At 34.8% G+C, this 19,275-nt stretch overlaps 1 protein-coding gene across 5 annotated transcripts in view; it reads left to right on the plus strand.

The window, feature by feature from the left end:
• LOC145670272 (fat-like cadherin-related tumor suppressor homolog) overlaps positions 1-19,275 on the plus strand; it is a 614,703-nt gene that overhangs the window by 144,903 nt on the left and 450,525 nt on the right. Inside the window, exon 3 of one of the 5 annotated variants that reach the window (XM_081738701.1) lies at positions 2,990-3,180. The exons of the other annotated variants lie outside the window; for them this stretch is intronic. Coding sequence (XP_081594827.1) covers positions 2,990-3,165 — 176 coding nt within the window. The 3' untranslated portion in view covers positions 3,166-3,180. Of the gene's footprint in view, positions 1-2,989; positions 3,181-19,275 lie in introns of those variants that run through there. 5 annotated transcript variants of the gene reach the window in all.

Consider the following 19,275-nt stretch of genomic DNA (forward strand, 5'->3'; position numbering starts at 1 on the left):
AATCAGAATAGTGTTGTTCTCATATAATCCCAGGGAACTGGTGATTTGAATTTTCTGCTACCAGCATAACGTTCGTAATATCTTCACGGCCGTCAAAGATGCAGTAGATTATACCTTCCTGACAGAACTCATCAAATTCTTGGTCCACGGATTTCATTATTTTTTCTTGTGCTCTCTTCACTTTATTGTGATCAATCACAAGCCTTTGGTCTTTGTCGGTCATCAAGCCAACATCCGTAAGGGCGGCGGTAGATACGGCAGCAGTGGCACGCATGCCGACACCATACCAAATGCTCTGTATGATAACAGCTTAATGACGGGAAGTTCAGAGGGTAATAATTCTCTGCTGGTTCCAATCAAATTACTCCTATGTGTAAAAGTATTACGTTTTGTTTTTGTCTTAAAAGTCATTGTAAAGAAACATCAAGAAACCACGGTGTTAATATAAAGACTAGTTGAAAAAGTTTACACACTCAATTTTTTTCTGTTTGTACGTCGTCCCGTTTAAAGGGTTGTGCCCTTTCTTCGGGTAAGTGCTGTAATGTAGATCAATTGTCTCTATGGAAATGTAGGTGGTCTAAGGGTTGTCAGGTTTATTATTTCTTTATTCATCATATTTATATTAAACATACATGGGTTGAAATGATTCCAGGAGAAAAAATATATAACACAAGTAGTAATAGGTTAATGGCTAGAAGTAAATATTGGCAGTTATTACATAAACAAATTATGAGAGGAAAGAAAGTTGAGGGCTGCAGTAAGAAAATGAACAAATGTAATGAATGGATGAAATGCAGTGCTTTGGACGTCACATCACAAGGTTATGTTAGTTCAGACGAATGAAGTTATCTTCTGTTCCTGGGGCGATTCAGGAACTGATGAAGACGGAGGAAGCCCTTGTTAATAAGTATTACTGTGCATATAATGGATAGATATGAGATGAAAGTTCATGTGGTCGGTAGATTGTATAGATTTCGGGGTCCAATATGTCATCATCTAACTGTAAATGATATAATGTCATGAAGTGTTGGAGAGGGGTGTCAATGAAAGTTGGTGGTGCATCGTTGTCACGGTCGTAGCGGAGTATATCAAGTATCATAGGATGGGGCTGTGCCATACGTTTGCTGATGTAACGTATACGAAGTTGTTCGAGATGCGTTAATAATGGCGGAAAATCGATCATCTCATAAAGTAAACGTGTTGGATGCGGTAGGCTTATGTGGTATGCTAGGCGTATATCATGGCGTTCTAGTATTGCAAGTTTTTGATAGAATTTTAATGGCGCAGATGCCCAGGCTGTATGTCCGTAGGTTAATGTACTCCGCATGAAGGTTTTATATGTATTGAGAACGGTATGTGCCTTTAATCCCCAGGTTGTGCCCACTAATCTTTTGAGAAGATTAAGTCGATTTTGCGCTTGACCTATGAGTTTGGTGAGGTGTGGAGTCCAGGTAAGATGAGTGTCAAAAATGACACCGAGATATGTAATAGTACTTGAAACTGAAATAGGCGTAAGATCAACCTACACACTCAAATTTGAAGCTCTTAATCTTATACCCTTGGAGTTATTATATAATAAATGTGAAAACTTTAGCACCCGTTTAAAATTGAAAATGTATCTAATTTAATGATTGTAGAAGACAAATTTGACATAATATTAAAACTGTAATTCAGCAATGTGAAAATAGATAAAACTAATCTTAACAAGCATGTATTTCTGCTCAATAAATGAAATAGAACGCTGGCGCCATCTATGAACAACAAAAGTAAACTTGTAAAAAAAGAACGAAAATGACAAAACTTTGGACTGATATTTACCTAGCAAAACAACATTATATCGAATCTGTAAATATATGCTTCGAAATATAATGTCAGGTCTCAACTTTTTAGCACCCCTCATTTTAGGATTTTAAAAATTGAAAAAATCGACACGCCCTAATATACATACCTGAGGGGAAAAGTACTAAACTTGTCTTCTGGTTGGTTAGAGACTCCAACGGGATGTGTCATCCCTAACGGCGGGCAACTGTCAATCACTTTTGTGTCTAAAACAGCTTGGGTGTGAGTGGGATGCAAGCAAAGGACATAAGAGTGTTGTTAAACAGAGACGCTTCGTCTGGGTTGCTGAGCAGACAGTTGAGGGGGCAAAATGTTGTCACTATGCTTCCTTGGTGATACATGTATGAATTACTAAAAATGCATTTTTACTACACTTTTCAAATTATTTCTAGAGAAAGTGTCCGTAATACGGAGGTAAATAATACCTATAAAAGACAAAAGACTGTCCGTGTCCGTACTAGAGAGTGTTCGCTTTAGAGAGGATTGTCAATATGCTTTTTCCTATCCCAGTGTTTGGGGAATACAAAATATGTCCGTTAAGGGAAGTGTCCGTTAGTAGAGGTTTCACTGTAATAAGTTTAGCTATTTCCTTTACATTTTTTCAAATAAATATGAATATTTCCCGCATAGCCTATTTCATTAAGAACACTGTGATATGGTATAATTCAGGTTTCTCACAAAATTTCAGAAAACGTAATTTACTGATGTGGGTGTATTTTGTTCTGGTAATTTCTCAAAAAATAACCCAATTTATTTTCTTGCAATTTTACCGATAAATAAAACGTTCCATTATTGATTTTTGAATAGGGGAAATTTATTCATTTCTGAAGATTCCAGAAAGCATTGATCACTAGTAATAAGTTTTGTTGAGACTAATTTTCGTCAGAAATCATCTAGTTTCGCTCATATTTAAATGTACGTAAGAACTAGATAGTGTGACATTCTATGATTTAATTTAAGAAATGGAAACGAAAAAGTTCAGTTCGGTGGCCTGTATAATTTATTTAGCTGATGTTTTCTTTTGTTCGTAACGTAAACGTATTTTTGAAATGTAATCGTTTAAAATGAGAGCTATAATAGTCGTATTCTTCCAGAATCTATATTCAAACTGCAAAACCTAAGAATAACAAGTGAATTTGTTGGTTTTCAGGAACACAGAAAAGTCTCTCAATTTGGCATCGTCAACTTGCTGGATTCGTATCCCGCCAGCTGGGAAACAAAATTATTTTGGCAATAGAAACCCCAACTAGGCCAAAGAACTTGCTGGCTTTTACTACTACTGCACTTGGAGACACTCCAACACTATTTACGGTGAACAATAAATAAAACATCTGTAGCTACTTCCGACTCCGTTTTCACTTGGTGAATCAAAATAGGAGCATCGTGGCCGTGGGCGTTAGTGGGCTCTTACTGTCTTATGGCTTGTTTACAATGACACGTACTCAGCATGTTGTAAAGTACTATGTGTAGGAGGTATTGTCTGACTTCTGGGAGTGTTTGTCTGTAGAGACTTGATGTCTCACCCACTACCGAGCTATACTGGTTATATTATCTACTTCGTTTACTTGAACATGTGTTTTTAGCTGTTAAGCACATGTAACTTTCATTTCAGCTTTGTGCTTTATGTAACGATAGGCTAGACTTCTTAGTTAGTGAATTGAGGACAGAATGGAATTTCGATGCGTTGCTCAATTTATACTGATACTCAGGCCCGTATTTAAGTAAGTGCTATTCTGTGCTTGAGCACAGTGAGGCAGAATTTAGGGGGCGGCAAGATTTTGTAATTTTTTTGAAGATTCAAAATAAAGTAATATTTAAAACTATCAACCCGGAGAGTCCCACGCAAGCGCGAGAAAATATGTTAGTGTGTTTAATTTGCTCTAATTACAGTAGTTACTAATTAGCAAGCTTAATTGATTATTTTTTAAAAAGTCATCCTTTCCCACCCCCACCAAAGGGGTGAGGGTGAACTTGGAACATCATACTCAGTGACCTCGGAAACTGAATTCAACACTAATAACTGTCGTTTTCGATTACTTTTAAAATCTCGCTGCCCCCTCCCTGAGGAGTGAAGTATGGCCTTGAAGTTGAATTGAATTAAAACTGTCACTATTCATTCCAGTGATCCTAAAAATTATGAATTCAACTCTAATATTGGTCGTTTTCGGGAGGAGGATTTTGTGCTGGGGGAGGCAAATTATTTAGCGTGTCGTGTCGTTTCGTCCCAATCCCATCACGTATCGTATCGTTTCGTCCCAATTCCACGAACACGAAACAGGTTTCAAGTAGCGTTTCTTTCAGTAACAAACACACAACACACACACATTTATTAAGTTTACAGTGCGATAAGCTTCACTGTTGTCACCAGCCTGGACTGCGTGCCCTCTTTTATTGGCACCTCTCTGACAGAGGTAGGCCTGCTATATAAGCTTGGCACTCAACATATACGAAAGGGGTAGTAAGTAACCCACGAGTTTCATGGACCCGCACGGTTAATTCATGGATTATTTTTTAAAATTTTCATAAACTAAAAAAATCCACGGTTACCACACTCAGGCTTAAAACTTAAGACCTAGTCCCAAAAATATAATTACAGCCAGCACTTTGGTACTTATTCAATGGTATTCGTATATTCTTCACTATCAATAGCTTCGTCCAATATTTTCATATGTCCGTCCTAACGGCTTTCCTTTCTTTTTAATCTATAAAGATTATGTAAGAGACACTTCTCAAAAAGCTCCCGATGTCTCCTGACTTTTCCAGTAACTTTTCCAGCTCTTACAATTCTGTCATCCATGGAAACATATTTGTGGATTTTCAAACCACTGGTCAACAAAGTAATGAAAAATTCAGTCAGTTTTTCGTGGTCTTCTGTGATACTGTGGATATATAGTCATCCTTCCTCCATTTTTGCTGGCTTCAAAAAGGTAGGCAGCATACATCCTGAGTCCCGTACTTCCATTGGAGAGCGCTCGTTAGCAAGTGTTCGAAGTGCCTAGTAGGCCTATCCGGCTGTGCTGCCACTTTAAAACATAAATTTCAGAATTATCGGTTGATCGACGTGTGAATCATCATCTGTATGGGTTACTGGTCGAAACTCTACTTATTAGTCTGTTCACTAATCAATAAACATAACGGTAGCTCGAGATGAACTGCCATGGATTTACATTGGGACGGAACGCTACTACACCCGGACGAAATACTACGGAACCATTATTTAGAGCACAGTGTCGCACAATATTATAAATACGGGCCTGCTGGTACTAATTCTGATATCACCAGTGTTAAGAAAAGATAATCCCAATTTTCGAAATTAATTGAAAGTAGGTGATCTTATAGCGATCTTCAATATTTGCGAATTGCTGTTTACCTCTTAAGAGCCTGCCTTACTAAAAAATTATATTAAAAATACCATTTTTCTTTTGCTTGTTTTTCATAAGTGAAAGGAGATAATGAAATGCAAGTTACCACAATCATAGATAATGTTATTCTACAACTGAAAATATGAACCTGAAAAATGTTGTGTTGCCATTCATAGAAATTAAAGTACTCCCAGAAAAACAACGCCCCTAAAATCTGAGTTAAGGTAGCGAGTAGAGAAACGAACTCAACTGCACTTGGTTACGTATCATGTTGTTTTGGTTTCCTTTGAACATCTTTTTAAATAATAGTTGTATTTAGTTTGTAATTAACAAAATAGTTTTAACATACAGTTACTAAAACTAAATAATAATGTTACTTAAAAAGTAGTTCACAAGAAACCAAAACAACATGATACGTAACCAAATGCGGTTGAGGTCGTTCCTGTAGTCGCTATCTTAACTTCTGGCAACACTGTAAATTCTATGGATGGCAACATTGAAAATTCTTCAGGCTTAAATTTTTTGTTGTAGAATAACATGATCTATGATTGTGATAAGTTGCTTTTCATTATCTTCTTTCACTTAGAAATAAACAAGCAAAAGAAAAATGGTAAATTTTGTATTATTGGACTTCTGGAGTCGTGTTTCAGGCTTTTCGCTATTCTCACCATTCTTCTTCTTTTTGAATTTTATTGTAAGGTAAAGACAGTAAAGAATATCAAATATATAAAATGAGTCCGGAAGTGTCTACAAAATGCTATTTCATTTTCATTTATTAACTCCATCTAACCAATACATGACATTTGGAGGGTTCAGTTCATATGTACACTCACGTCCAAATTATTTTGCATGTCTATAAATATGTTGTTGTAGGGTATAATGTGATAACGAATTCGCCCGTTATTTCTTATAATGTTAGTAAGTGTGTAATCGGCAGACATGTATGTGGCAAATTTCATGTCAAAAGAGCAGTAAATAAGAACAATAAAACGAAAATAAAACTTCTTTATTAATGTAGCAACACTTTGTTTTACTCATTCTACTTTTCGTATTTATAATTCTTTTCCTATGAAATTTACCACAAATATACATTTCCCGATTATACACATAGTATCAGTATTAAAAGTACCCTGCAAAATTATCAAATTATATTCTTACAAGAAGACAGTTATAAATATGTGACAATCATTTTGGACATGAGTATATATATATATATATATATATATATATATATATAATTACAGAAGTGATTGTATATATAGGTAAAATATTGTACATTGTTACACACATATTTCTAGGTATTCTTTTACACTATAAAATTCTTTCTCTATTAGATATGTTTTGAAGTTTTGTTTAAATTTATTTAAGTTTTTCTCCATTTTTATGTGATTGGACAAAGCATTGAATATTTTATTTACCATATGTCTGGATCCCAGTTGTACCAGTGATAATGTAGTAAAGTAAGACTTTTTGTTTTGATCTCTAGTGTTATAATGATCTTTCACCTCATATTCATTTCGCGTTATTCTAAAAATGGATACTTCGTATATATAAATAGTATCATTAAACTTTTTAAGTATGATTTGCAGCTTGTTTGTGATGTAAGTTTGCAATGGTACGGTAGCCCGTTTTTGTTTTAATAAACGTAGATTTGCTTTCAGCAGCGTTGTCCCAAAATAGAATGCCATACTTTATGATAAAATAACTGTTTCCATGTTTTTTTTCCTACCGGGGAGCAATTGAAGTACGCAATTTATGACGTCTTAATTGTTGGACATCCAAATATATATATCCTATGAAAGATCTCGATAACAGTTATTAATTCATGTAATAACTAAAGCAATTATTACTTCGTATAATGACATGTTGGGTATACTATCTGCCTTTTTTTTAAATATGTTCTTCATTGTCTTCAAATTGTTCAGTATTTTTTTTTTTTTTTTTAATGGAGGTGAACTTAGCAAAGTCAAAGTTCCTCACTTTGATGGAACATTAATTCAGGTGTGCAAGCAAATATCTGTATAATGAAGCCACAGGTATTCAGTTGTATGCAGTGTATAAGATTTGACATAAAACATATCAAATAACTTGACGAAACAACAGTGATATTTCCGTGAAAAGTATATTCCTATGTAATTAATTATTGAAAGTCCAATTGTAACACCCCTTTCTTCAAAAGCTCTGCTTTCTGTACTTAATTTAATTCAAATCTAACCATTCACTAAGAAAAGCAATATATTTTATTAAGGAAAGTTTCGCCAATTATCTACTTGTTAGACTTCTTTTGAGATCTCTTACATCTGATAGGCTATTCTCAACCAATCCCACTAATTACAAAGCAGTGCACTACAATCCAAAAGATAAACAAACTCTTTAAATTACCTTTCCCCCTGTTGTAAGCTACCAAAACGTAAACTAATTGCTTAATTCGCCTTCCCCCGTATTTTGAGTTATATATGAAAGCTTGTCGTATAGTAATTTGATATAATCCCTTATAGCTAGATGAACTGTTGAGTCCTGCGAGAGATGAATTAATCGGTGACTCATAGGCTAGTTAACAGATCGAATCGGTCGCTTATAGGACAGTTAACAGTTCCTGTCGCACATGAAACTGTCGTAAGTAGGACGACACCCTTTACTAAAATATATCAGAACTGGCTGTATGCGACATTTTTACTTGTTGAACAATTACAATAAGAACCATTATCACTTCTCTAAAGTCAATAAAACTATGAACATAATATTATGAAAATCACTTTTGAGAGTACTACGTATTTTGAGTTTTTTGCTATAGATTCTATCCTAATAATAATAATAATAATAATATCTACTAGAACAATAGTGGTAGAACTCTTATCTCCGGTATGTGATGCCTCTGGTTCGATTACAGTACGCGCAAAGTGAGCTGTATGTAGCTTCTTGAGGTCGTACCTTTCCTCCCACTTTCTTCATTCCACCATTTCGTACATTATCACAATCTCTTTTAGCCTTGGAACATAAAACGCAGGACATTAAAGTAGAAATTTCATTTCATTTTTCAAAACTCCTCTTTGTTTTCTGGTCAATAATAAAAAAAATGAACCCAACTGTAACCTAATTTTTGTTGCAATTCTTACAATCGTATTGCTACCTTTTGCTTATCAGGCACTATACGAATAAGTCAGAGAGTATTTTCTAGTTTCGCTCTACAGAAAGTTGTTTGCAACTACGCATAACACCTTGGAATAAGAGTAACTTTCTTTGCTTTTTAACGTCAGCATTACAAATGTTGGAACACCTACAAGGAACGATTGTTGTTTATGAATAATTTTCTATTCCTTAAGTTGATGACAACATCATAAATTTTTAATATTTAAACATTATTATTTTATAGTTTAATATATGGAAATTGAAATCGAAAGTAACTGAAGTACGGCGACTTTCACACTTCTTGAATGATGTACTAGCTTGTTATGACAGTGCAGGGAAAGTCATCTTGTCCCTAATTTCAGCTTTATGGTCGTTCCCACTTTTAAGTATTAGCCGTCATTTAGTTGTGCCATATTACGTGTCTATTTTTAAACTTTGAGACGCATAATTTCTTCATTGTTTTCTTATATTACTCATATACTTTGCATATAACATTAGATGGAATAATTTAATTGCAATTACTGAACATCACCATATATTTTGTATATAATATTAGATGGAATAATTTAATTGCAATTACTGAAGATCACCATATACTTTGTATATAATATTAGATGAAATAATTTAATTGCAATTACTGAAGATCACTGAACTGGCAAAATCCGTGTAATGCAAGTGTATGAATACGTATGTGGAACGAGAGAAAACACCAGAAGAAGATGGAATTATATTTGATATATCAGGGGTATAGAAGCAAAACCTGCTAAATCCATTTTTCAGTTTTGTCAAGAGACGAAACAAAAGTGATTCCCTTATGTTTCAGAATTGTGGAACTATTTTTTTATTTCTAAGTGATCACTGTTTAATGTAGATGGGTGAAATCTAGCACTAAAGAAAAACAATGTTTAACAATTCTGAAATATAACGGAGTCACTTTTGTTTCGTTTAAAGACAAAATTGAAAAATGGATTTAGCAGGTTTTGCTTCTATACCCACGATATGAAAGAACGCTGGTAAAGGAACGGAGGAAATCCTAGCAAAACTCCGTACAAAATGACTACGAAGAGGTTGAATTCCCGAGAAGTGAAGAATGCAGTGATGATACTGCCGTGTAAACAGTAACATAAAAGACGAAAACTATTCCAGGCTTTTCAAATTACGGTATATACGACAATTCTGACACTAGAAAACGCAAGCCAGGTAAGAGAACAGGCTGGATTTAGAATTACTGTCTGGAAAACTCGAGTTCATTTTTTCTGTGGTCATCCTCGGATTATATTTAAAAAAAAAAAAAAAATGCTGATGTAGAATCCCTACTCAATGTATTATATATATATATATATATATATATATACTCTTATATGTAATTACATTATGTAGTGGTCTGCTAAACGTTTAACTTGAAAATTTATTTTAGTTTGCTTTTCAATTAATGTCGAAGAAATGTTCGTAAGGTTAACAATCATTATGCTTAATATAAAAGATCATTTTTCTTTCAATCATTGGTAAAGAAAGTCGAAAGTCGAAAAACAAAAGAAAAATCTAGCTATAGAAATAGCAATATGAAACAACTTACAATGAAATGTCCACAACCTCATAGAATGAAGAATGGAAAATCCCAGCTTGCCAAATGTGAAAATTGGATCGAAAGTTACAACGAACACGAAATAATGGCACAAAAAGGTCGTGGTACACGGGTGGAGGCAATCTAATAGTGGAGAAGGTAGAACTGATGGTCTCATGTTTCATCTCTTTTCGGACTTGGATGATGGATGGGCCTTTCATTGTTGGAGATGATGGTGCTCTCGATGAAGTCTATCACCTCCGAATGAATGGAACAAACACTGCAGGGCTGTAGCGAACATTGATTATATGGAATGAACTCATGCCATCACCAACTCTAACTAGATTATGAATTAATTCGGGCGCTGTGGGGCATGTGTATACTAGATGAAAAGGGGGAAAAAGTTCTTAAGAGATCATTAGCAAAATGTGTACTGAAACTCTGTATTAACTAGTAAAATGTTACTCTCTGGATACAATTAGTTATGTACGCGAAAATAGGCTTTGCGTAATACAATGTTAGCACGAAAAAAATAAACGAGTTTGTAATTGAGATTTTTAAAACACATGTTCCATTTCTACGAGCATAGAACATATCATATTTTTTTCTTTGGTTTATATAACTCTAATTAGTATCGTATACACATACGTAGTAAAATTGTTATCCCAATCATGAAGATACGAAAATTAACCAGTAAATGATAGTATTTCAGCAGTAATACTTTGAAATTTCATTAAGGATTTTGCACTATTTTCCCACCATTTTGGATTTTGGACTATTTGTTATTTGTAAAAAAACTTAATAACAACAACTATAAACAGTTTTTTTTTTTTTATACGAGTACGTACATTGACAATATAATGTTGTTTGAAGTTAATGTTTATGTACTAAGAATTATTTGAAAATATGTAAATGTTTTCTTTTACGTATAAAACGCAATAAAGCATATAATTAAGATACAAAACAAATTTAAAGATATTTCCTTGGGTGCTTGTAACACCCCGCGCCAGTACTTACTAATGTTATAAAACAACACAATAGTAGGGAAGGGTTGATATTTCTAAAATTCTATTAAATTAACTAATTGTTGTTTCAAGACCATTTATATAGTTCATAAATTTGAGCTTGACATTTACAGTTCTATAAAATGTACTCCCATATTTTTTGATCTGCAGGATAAACCTTAGAAACAGTATTGAATATATAAATTTGGGTGCCCAACAATTACGATGTCATATAGTGCGCACCCAAATTTTTGGTCGACAAGAAAAGGTTTTTAAAAGTTATTAGTTTATTTAATATCGTTTCGTAGATACTACCTGGCTCTCTTTCTATATTTTTTATATTCGTCATTGTTCTTAAGTTATTCACTAGATTTAAAAAATGGAGACAAGCTTAGCGAAGAGCCTTAAGAAAGGGAACAAGGATCGTAGCAAGAGATTTAGTCTTTAGTTGATCATACCATGCTAAAGTGTAAACTTAAACTCGATATAGCACGAAATCATATGACCTGGGATTGAACCAAGGATCTTCACACTGGAGCAGTGGTTCTCAACCGTTTTTTGACTGACGATACATATTACTAAACGTTCAGGACTTCGTGACACACTTGTTCGATGTTTTTATTATAAATATCTATTGTAATAGTGAAACGTATTAGTTTTTATAATGACTTTATATAGTACTGGGGAGCCGCGGTGACTCAATGGTAGAGCGTTCACCTCTGGTGCAGGGGATCTTTGGTTCGATCCCAGCTTGCGCCAAGTGTACTTTGTGGTGGATAAACAGCGTGTGCGTGGGTTTCCTCGGGTTATCCCTTTTTCTCCCACTTCCTTCATTCCACCATTTCATTCATTTCTTATCACCGTTTCCTTTAGCCTAGCCAGCACAATCGTGGGACGTAAAACTTAAAGATTTCATTTTTTCTATATAGCACTGAGCATTATTGCTACCACTGGAACATTATTGATACCAGTGTGTTGCTATATATCGGTTGAGAACCACTGCACTACAGGAAAATACTGGATCACTGAGTCACGGATACCCTCATTTCCGTATGGAAGACCATAGTTTGATTTCCGGTGGGAGTTCGTAGTTCTTATCCTAACTTAAGCTATAGATCAGTGGCGGATCCAGGGGCGGGCGATCGGGGCAATCGTCCCCCGAGAAGAGGAAACTTTTTTCATTTTATATATAAATAAAATCCATCCCAGAGTTTGGAGCTCTTAAAAGTAGCTCTAAGTAGCAGTATTACAACCCACCGCTCCCCCTCCGGAAGTCCGTTCTGGATCCGCCCCTGCTATAGATTCATGTCCCAGGAGCAAGTAGAGTATTAGTTAAAACGGGTATTAAATTCCGTCAGTTATCTTTTGCCATCTACGTAGTCATTGGACTATAGCATTTATTTAACCATGATTACTAACTTCCTATTACTCTATTCAATTTGAAAAAGAAATCCAAATCCTCTGCGTTGCACGCTGCACGTGTATCATACTTGTAACATTTTAGGAAGAGAATGCGTATGAAGGAAAGGAAAACTTTGTCGTCTAAAATAACTTCCTGGTTTTCTCTATTTCTGGTTAGTTCGTGTAAGAATTTTTAACAACCTACATGAATGCTACTGACAGCGATGGGATGAGAAAGGCAGACCTCAGAGTAGAAACAAGAAAGAGAAATAGGAAGAACAAACTTTATTTCAGGACTTCTTCAAACATGAAATTAAACTGATTATGAACTTTATTATTAATTTAACTTAAATATTAGTTCTACGTCAGATTGCTAGCATCTAAATCGTGATGTAGAGAAATAAGATGCAATAGTTACTCCAATTTTAATTACACTAGTCAAATTGTAATAATTGCTTCAGATTCTGTTATTTTGTGTTATGTTGTATTTCAAATACATTAATGTTTTTGACAGTGTATTTGTGAGGAAGTTGTAATTTTTTTGACAAACAAGTGAATTTTGTTTGTTTTTACTTATTACTGGTTATGGATGCGCACAAGACAAGATTTATGGCAGTCTTGTCTCGAAAATGTGCTGTAAAAGTGATGTCTCAACTCGAAAAACGTATATTTCTCTATTGGAAGAGCCGTGTCTCGACTCGAATTTTGTCAGGAAAATCCTGTCTCGTGCGCATCCCTATTACTGGTAGCACCTCAATCGCTTTATAGTGTTCAGTTATCTCGAAGTGTGTGTAATTCGAATTAAATCAAAGAGTGAATACAGTGTTGATAAATTCCTGACATATATGCTTTTCCTGTTGACATAGTAAGTAGAAAACTTCGCATTTTTGTGACCTAAATCCCATTCCTTTCCACTCTTTGAGGGAAGGCACAGCGACTCAGTGGTAGAGTGTTCACTTCTAGTGCGAAGGGTCCGTGGTTGGATTCGAGGGCGTTTAATCTTGTGATGGACAGCATGGTGGGTGAGTTTTCTCGAGGTTCTCGTACGTTCTCATTACACCAGTTTTCCAGAGTTATTTACATTAATCACCCATCTCCTTAAACTTCTCGTAAAGTGCTTTTCCATAGGACTTTAATGATTTCGTTATTTTTTCCCTTTTCTTTCCCTTCATTTCCTTTCAACAAAAGTAAAAGATACTGAAAAGAAAAAGCTATTACTATTGATTTTAGAGTAGGATAGGGTGATTTGGAATACTTAACACTACATTTTTGATATTGAATGATTTATGTATTAAGAAACTCTGAGCTATTTAGTTGATAATATTCTAAACACTATTATCGAGTAGATCAAGTTGGTATTATACCCTCATCCAATATGGTATGGATATTATCACGTGTTACATATGTGCATGCGGAGTGTTCCAACAGAAACAATAAGCATGCAGAATAAAATACAAATAATATTAATCCTTCATTCCTTATTCTATGTTAAACTTTCTATGTTCTATATTTCTCATAGGTGGAAGATTGCTTTGTATATAATTACATACGCACTAATCGTTTGCTGAGCAAAACCATATATTTTCATTAAAAATTAAATATGTGTTACAGTTTCACCAACTCTCTTTGGCTTCATCAGACACTATGAGATACAGGATAACTGTACAATCTTACATATAAATATATAAGATTTTTAATGAAAATATATGGTTTTGCTAAGCAAACAATTAGTGTATATGTAATAATATTTCTGCTTATACTTCTTAGTTAAATAGTTAACTGTTTTAATTATATGTTCATGTCAGGTGGAAATTTGACTTTGTTTCTTCATTAGAAGTACAATTTCATACTAATACATCTGAAGAAAATTGAAAATGGGAGAAAATGAATTAAAATAGCCTGTAAATAAAGAAAAAGAAGAAATCAGCTGTTTAAAATACACATTTAATATTCTTATAAAAAGTTAAACATTTAATATCATTGTTCAGAATTCAATAATGTGTTATAATTGGTTAAATGAAATATCACAAAACGTAATACTGGTTCTTCAGTAAAGTAATAACTAACCAAATAAGATATTACTAAGGTCTATTGAGATTTTATTGAATGATAGTAGGGTGTGCACACAGGTCACCTAATTCCCGTAAATTCCGGGGAGGGGGCGATGCGATCTGACGTCACGTTCAATCACATTCCAAATGTGTTCGATTGGGGTCAGATCCGGCGATTTGCGGGCCAGCATATCACTTGGAACTCGCCCCTCTGTTCCTCGAACCACTCCGTCACACTTCTGGCATTGTGACATGGTGCATATCGTGTCTCGAAAAATGCCATTACCGTTGGGAAACATTTTCGCCATGAAGGGGTGTACGTAGTCTGCAGACAGTGTGCCATACGCCTCGGCCGTCATGGTGCCTTGCTCGCACTCCACTAGACACATGGATGCTCATGTGAATGTTTCCCAGAGCATAATAAAACCGCTGCCAACTTGTCTCCGTCCCGCAGTACAGGTGTCAAGGAGCTGTTCCCCTGGAATACGACGGATTCGCGCCCTCCCATCGTCGAAATAATATTAAAAATTATAGAAAGATTTTTGAGACTTTCGAGTCGAGTCGAGATTTTTACGAGCAGTTTCGACTTGAAAATTCGAGTCGAGAAATACTTGTGTCTCGAATTTTACAAAGTGTATCTCAACTCGAATTCGTGTCGAGTCGAGTCGATATTCGAGAGATGTCTCGACTCGTGCGCATCCCTAAATGATAAGCAACACCATGATTAGCTGGTAAAAGCTACTGGTTCGGGGATGTCTTTTAACTCCGATTCCGCTTAGCCACTAAACCAGCATACGGTGCACTTTCTAACATATTGGTATATTCGTCAAAATTTTCAGTAATGGAATCAAAATTTAAAAAAAATTACGCATAATGAATTACCGATTGTAATACTTTTCTTATGCTATACTAGTTCACGACACGTCCATTATAGAAGGATATCATAATTTAATGAATGCATGACATCACTTAACTCATCGGTTTATTTATTACGCTATAACATGTGGAATTAATAACTGTTGTAAAAGTAATGCAGTTTATGATTAATGTACTAGTAAGAGTATAATATTAATACCAGGTGGAAAATTACAATCTTAAGTACGCGTAAAATAATTAAGCAAATACATTACGTATAGATGAACACTTACACTTATCCTTTTAGCTGAATCTCATCGAAGTATTACCAGTAAGCCTAGGTCAATATTCAGGGTCAGTTTGAAATAAATATAAATAAAATAAGCATAAATGAAATGTTGAGTAACCAATATTATAATAATTGTAATAAGCACTCATAAAATGATATAATATTATGATTGTGAAGTATCCTATTTCGTATGAGTTATAATTTAATAGTACTTACATATATAATAACTAGCAAAATCAGAGGGGAGAAGCGGCCACGGTGGCTCAGTAGTAGAGCGTTCAACTCTGTTGCGCCGGATCCCTGGTTCGTTCGATCCCAGCTCACACCAAGTGGACTTCCTGTTGGACAGACATCACGTGCGTGGATGTTTTCGGGGTTTTCTCCTTTCCTCCACTTTATTCATTCCACAATTGCTTTCATTTCTCATCATCATCGTCTCCTTTACCGTAGCCGGCATAGCCATGGGACATAAAACTGAAAGATTTTATTTCATTTCACGGGGAGAATACGTTTCATTTTGGACATAAAAGGCTGAATTTGGGTTTAAACGACATCTGAAGTGTCACTGTTCGTCTCAGTGATCTCGAAAACTATGGATTCGACATTAATATGTCATTTTCGATCATTTTTATATATCTCCCCCTTCCCGTCCCATAAGTTGCACCGTTAAAGTGAAATGATAATAAACGCCCCAGGCCCGAATCTCATCTGTGTGTCGAATCGAATCGAGATCGGTCGCGTGGTTCAAAAGGTATGAAGTCACAAATATAGTCACTTTTATTTATAGATAAAGTAACAGTAAAAAGAAAAGGAAAAAAATATTTCGACGACGGTGATGGACAGGAGCTGCTGAAACACATGACGATTCAACAAAACGACCTGGAGAGGAGAAAGGAGCATAATTAGTAGATGAGATATAAATGTTACTACGACATACTACGCTTTGTGTAATCGTGATCATCAAATAACTCCTACGCTTATAGATAAGGATAAATACTGTGACTTTCAGTTGTATATATGTACATGATATTGTATCTCAATTGAATTAATCTGACATGCTCAACTTTATGTATCATATTTACCCCTAATTCCAAACGACGTTGAATTCGTCTTATGTTGAAAATTCCTGATTGTTGGTAACAATTTCTGTGAGACTTTGTCGTTGTTATATTTTTGTATTTTTTGTTTGATCATATATTCTAATTGGTGGTGTTTTTACGTATTTTATGTGAATATATACCTGATTGTATACTAAATTAGAGACAGTAAATACGTAAAGTGCGACCGATGTGATATTAATTTACCACTTCATGTACCTTAAATGCAGTAAAGAGCTTGGAGCTTGAAATTTCCGATGGCACTAGTGATGGGCGGCGGCGTTATCCACTTGGCCAAAGGTTCAGGCTTCTCGGGATTTCAGATTTACGTGAGGAAGCTGACCATCAAAGAAGATCGATTGCATATAGCACTAACACTTCCACGCGCTGACATCGTTGGCTGCCACTGCCGAAATAAATGGTATAAAGGTCGACCGCAACAGTATCTGTATGGATTTCTACCTTACACACGCACAGAAGCATACGACGATGACGGTGTGAGGATCAGGGCCAGTGCACGTTCTTTTAGGAATAGAGAAATGTGTAAGATGTTCCTGAGAGGGATAAGCTTCCACTGTTAATTTCTGATAAAGTTTCCTCTCTCCAGTAGTTTGCAAGTTCTACCATTTGTTATCTTCTCGCATTTGCAAGGGGTCTGAAATACAAGAAAAGCAAATATTTTAACAAATCAATATTTCTTAGGTCGTAATAAAAACTCATTCTGAGTCAATACATTTTGATCGTTCCAAGTCAGTTCTTTACCTCAAATTCTGTAAAGCTTCATCTCTCTGCCAATAGATGAACTACATGAACTAGATGAACTTATTGTTTGACATGTCAGATAATACAATACTTCCTGGTATATGTTGAAGGAAGTTGATGGATTTCGCGGAATTTGTGTAGAATGCAAACCTTAAGTGTGAAACGAAAAATATATCTTCAGACCATTTTTAACCTCTTCATGTTCATCTTGTTTACTAGATTCTTTTACTCTATCTCTCACATAAATCCAATAGTCAAAAACAAAGATGCGAAACCATAACCATCATTGCGCTCACGCACATCTTTTCAACTCAAACGTACTGCAAAATGAGAAAACATAATTTAAAATGGTAGGCCCATTCCAAGCCATCCATCCCTACATTTTCTGGTAGTGTTAAAATCGGCTTTTTGATTTTAATTTCCATTATTTATTGCTTTCTTAAGAAATACTTTGTATCTTTGGAGCACTGAGTACTGTTAGTATATCATAGCTTGGGAAAAAGAGATCCAGGATTTATTTTACCAATACCTTCGGAATAAATTGTTTGAACAGCTTTTGGTAATGCAAAGAAAAAGCATTCCTTTTCTACTTTCGTCAAATTGAATTCCGGGTGATTTCAGCAGTTCAAAAGCTATTGACATTTAGAGACGTTTATGCAATGCACTTAGCGGCTATGCAGTTATACAGTTCCATAGTCAGACTTGGCCTGTTCTTTATGTCATAGAGAACAAAAGGAGTGCAAAGGAGCAAAATGCAAGTTTCATGAAGTGAAAATATTTATATTCATGTATGCTTTCTAAAATAAAAGAGGATATGTTTTGTGTTTTTGTCACAGCTGTAGAGATGAGATAGAAACAACTAAGTGAAGTCTGCAATTTTCATTACATTAGGTGCAAAAGGTAAAGTCAAAGAAGCCGAGATATCAAGTACATTTTAAAATTATCTTTTTAAAAGAAAGAAAAAAAAAACGCGATTTTTGTTTCGTCAAGCTGTAGTACAAATTAACATTACTCCGTAAGAGTGCAGTACCGGTACGCAAAATTCTGTTGCTGATCAGATAGTGCACAGAGTATGCATAATTATTATATGGTCAGTATAGTGACCTTAAACATGACATTTTCCTCTTTCTTTCTTTCTTTCTTTCTTTCTTTCTTTCTTTCTTTCTTTCTTTCTTTCTTTCTTTCTTCCTTCTTCTTCTTTTTCTTCTTCTTCTTCTTCTTCTTCTTCTTCTTCTTATTATTATTATTATTATTATTATTATTATTATTATTATTATTATTATTATTATTATTATTCACATAACTACATCTTTACACTCAAGTACTTGTATATTTCTACCTGTCCTCACCCAGCGCTGAGAAATCTTGAGCCTCACTGAGAACCACGCGTAGATGAATACTACGGTAGCGCAGGGCTCTGTCGCTTATATTAAAAATAGTTGACAACTTCACAATTTAAAAACGAAATACAGTACTGTTTTTTTTTTTCCGTAATTTTGAATGTTTCTGAGAAAATTTTATCTTTTCATGTATATGTTCATGACTTACGATTAAAACTTTTATTTCATTTTCCCTAAATTGTCATTTGGTTAAAATTAATCAATTTGAAGATTCTATCGATTTTATAATAGAGTAAAAAGCCGGTCCTAACAGACGTGTTACATAGTCATTTCAGAACATAGTTATCTCTATCTATTGCTGCTGCTTCGTGCCCCCCTTCCACGCACACATACATACATACATACACAGATAAAATAGAAAAAGAAAAGGGAAACTTCTGAAATTTACATACATATGGTCCCTTTCCCTAACTAGTATATTTTCAGCTGTTTTGTGAGGTCCAATGCTTTTTTTTTTGTCTGGTGGATAATCGTTCTTGTAGCTCCTCAAACGTTAAATGACGCTTTTGAAGCGAAACGACC

Source organism: Thermobia domestica, chromosome 14, assembly GCF_964235325.1.
Source record: "Thermobia domestica chromosome 14, izTheDome1.hap1.1, whole genome shotgun sequence".
Lineage (NCBI taxonomy): Eukaryota > Metazoa > Arthropoda > Insecta > Zygentoma > Lepismatidae > Thermobia > Thermobia domestica.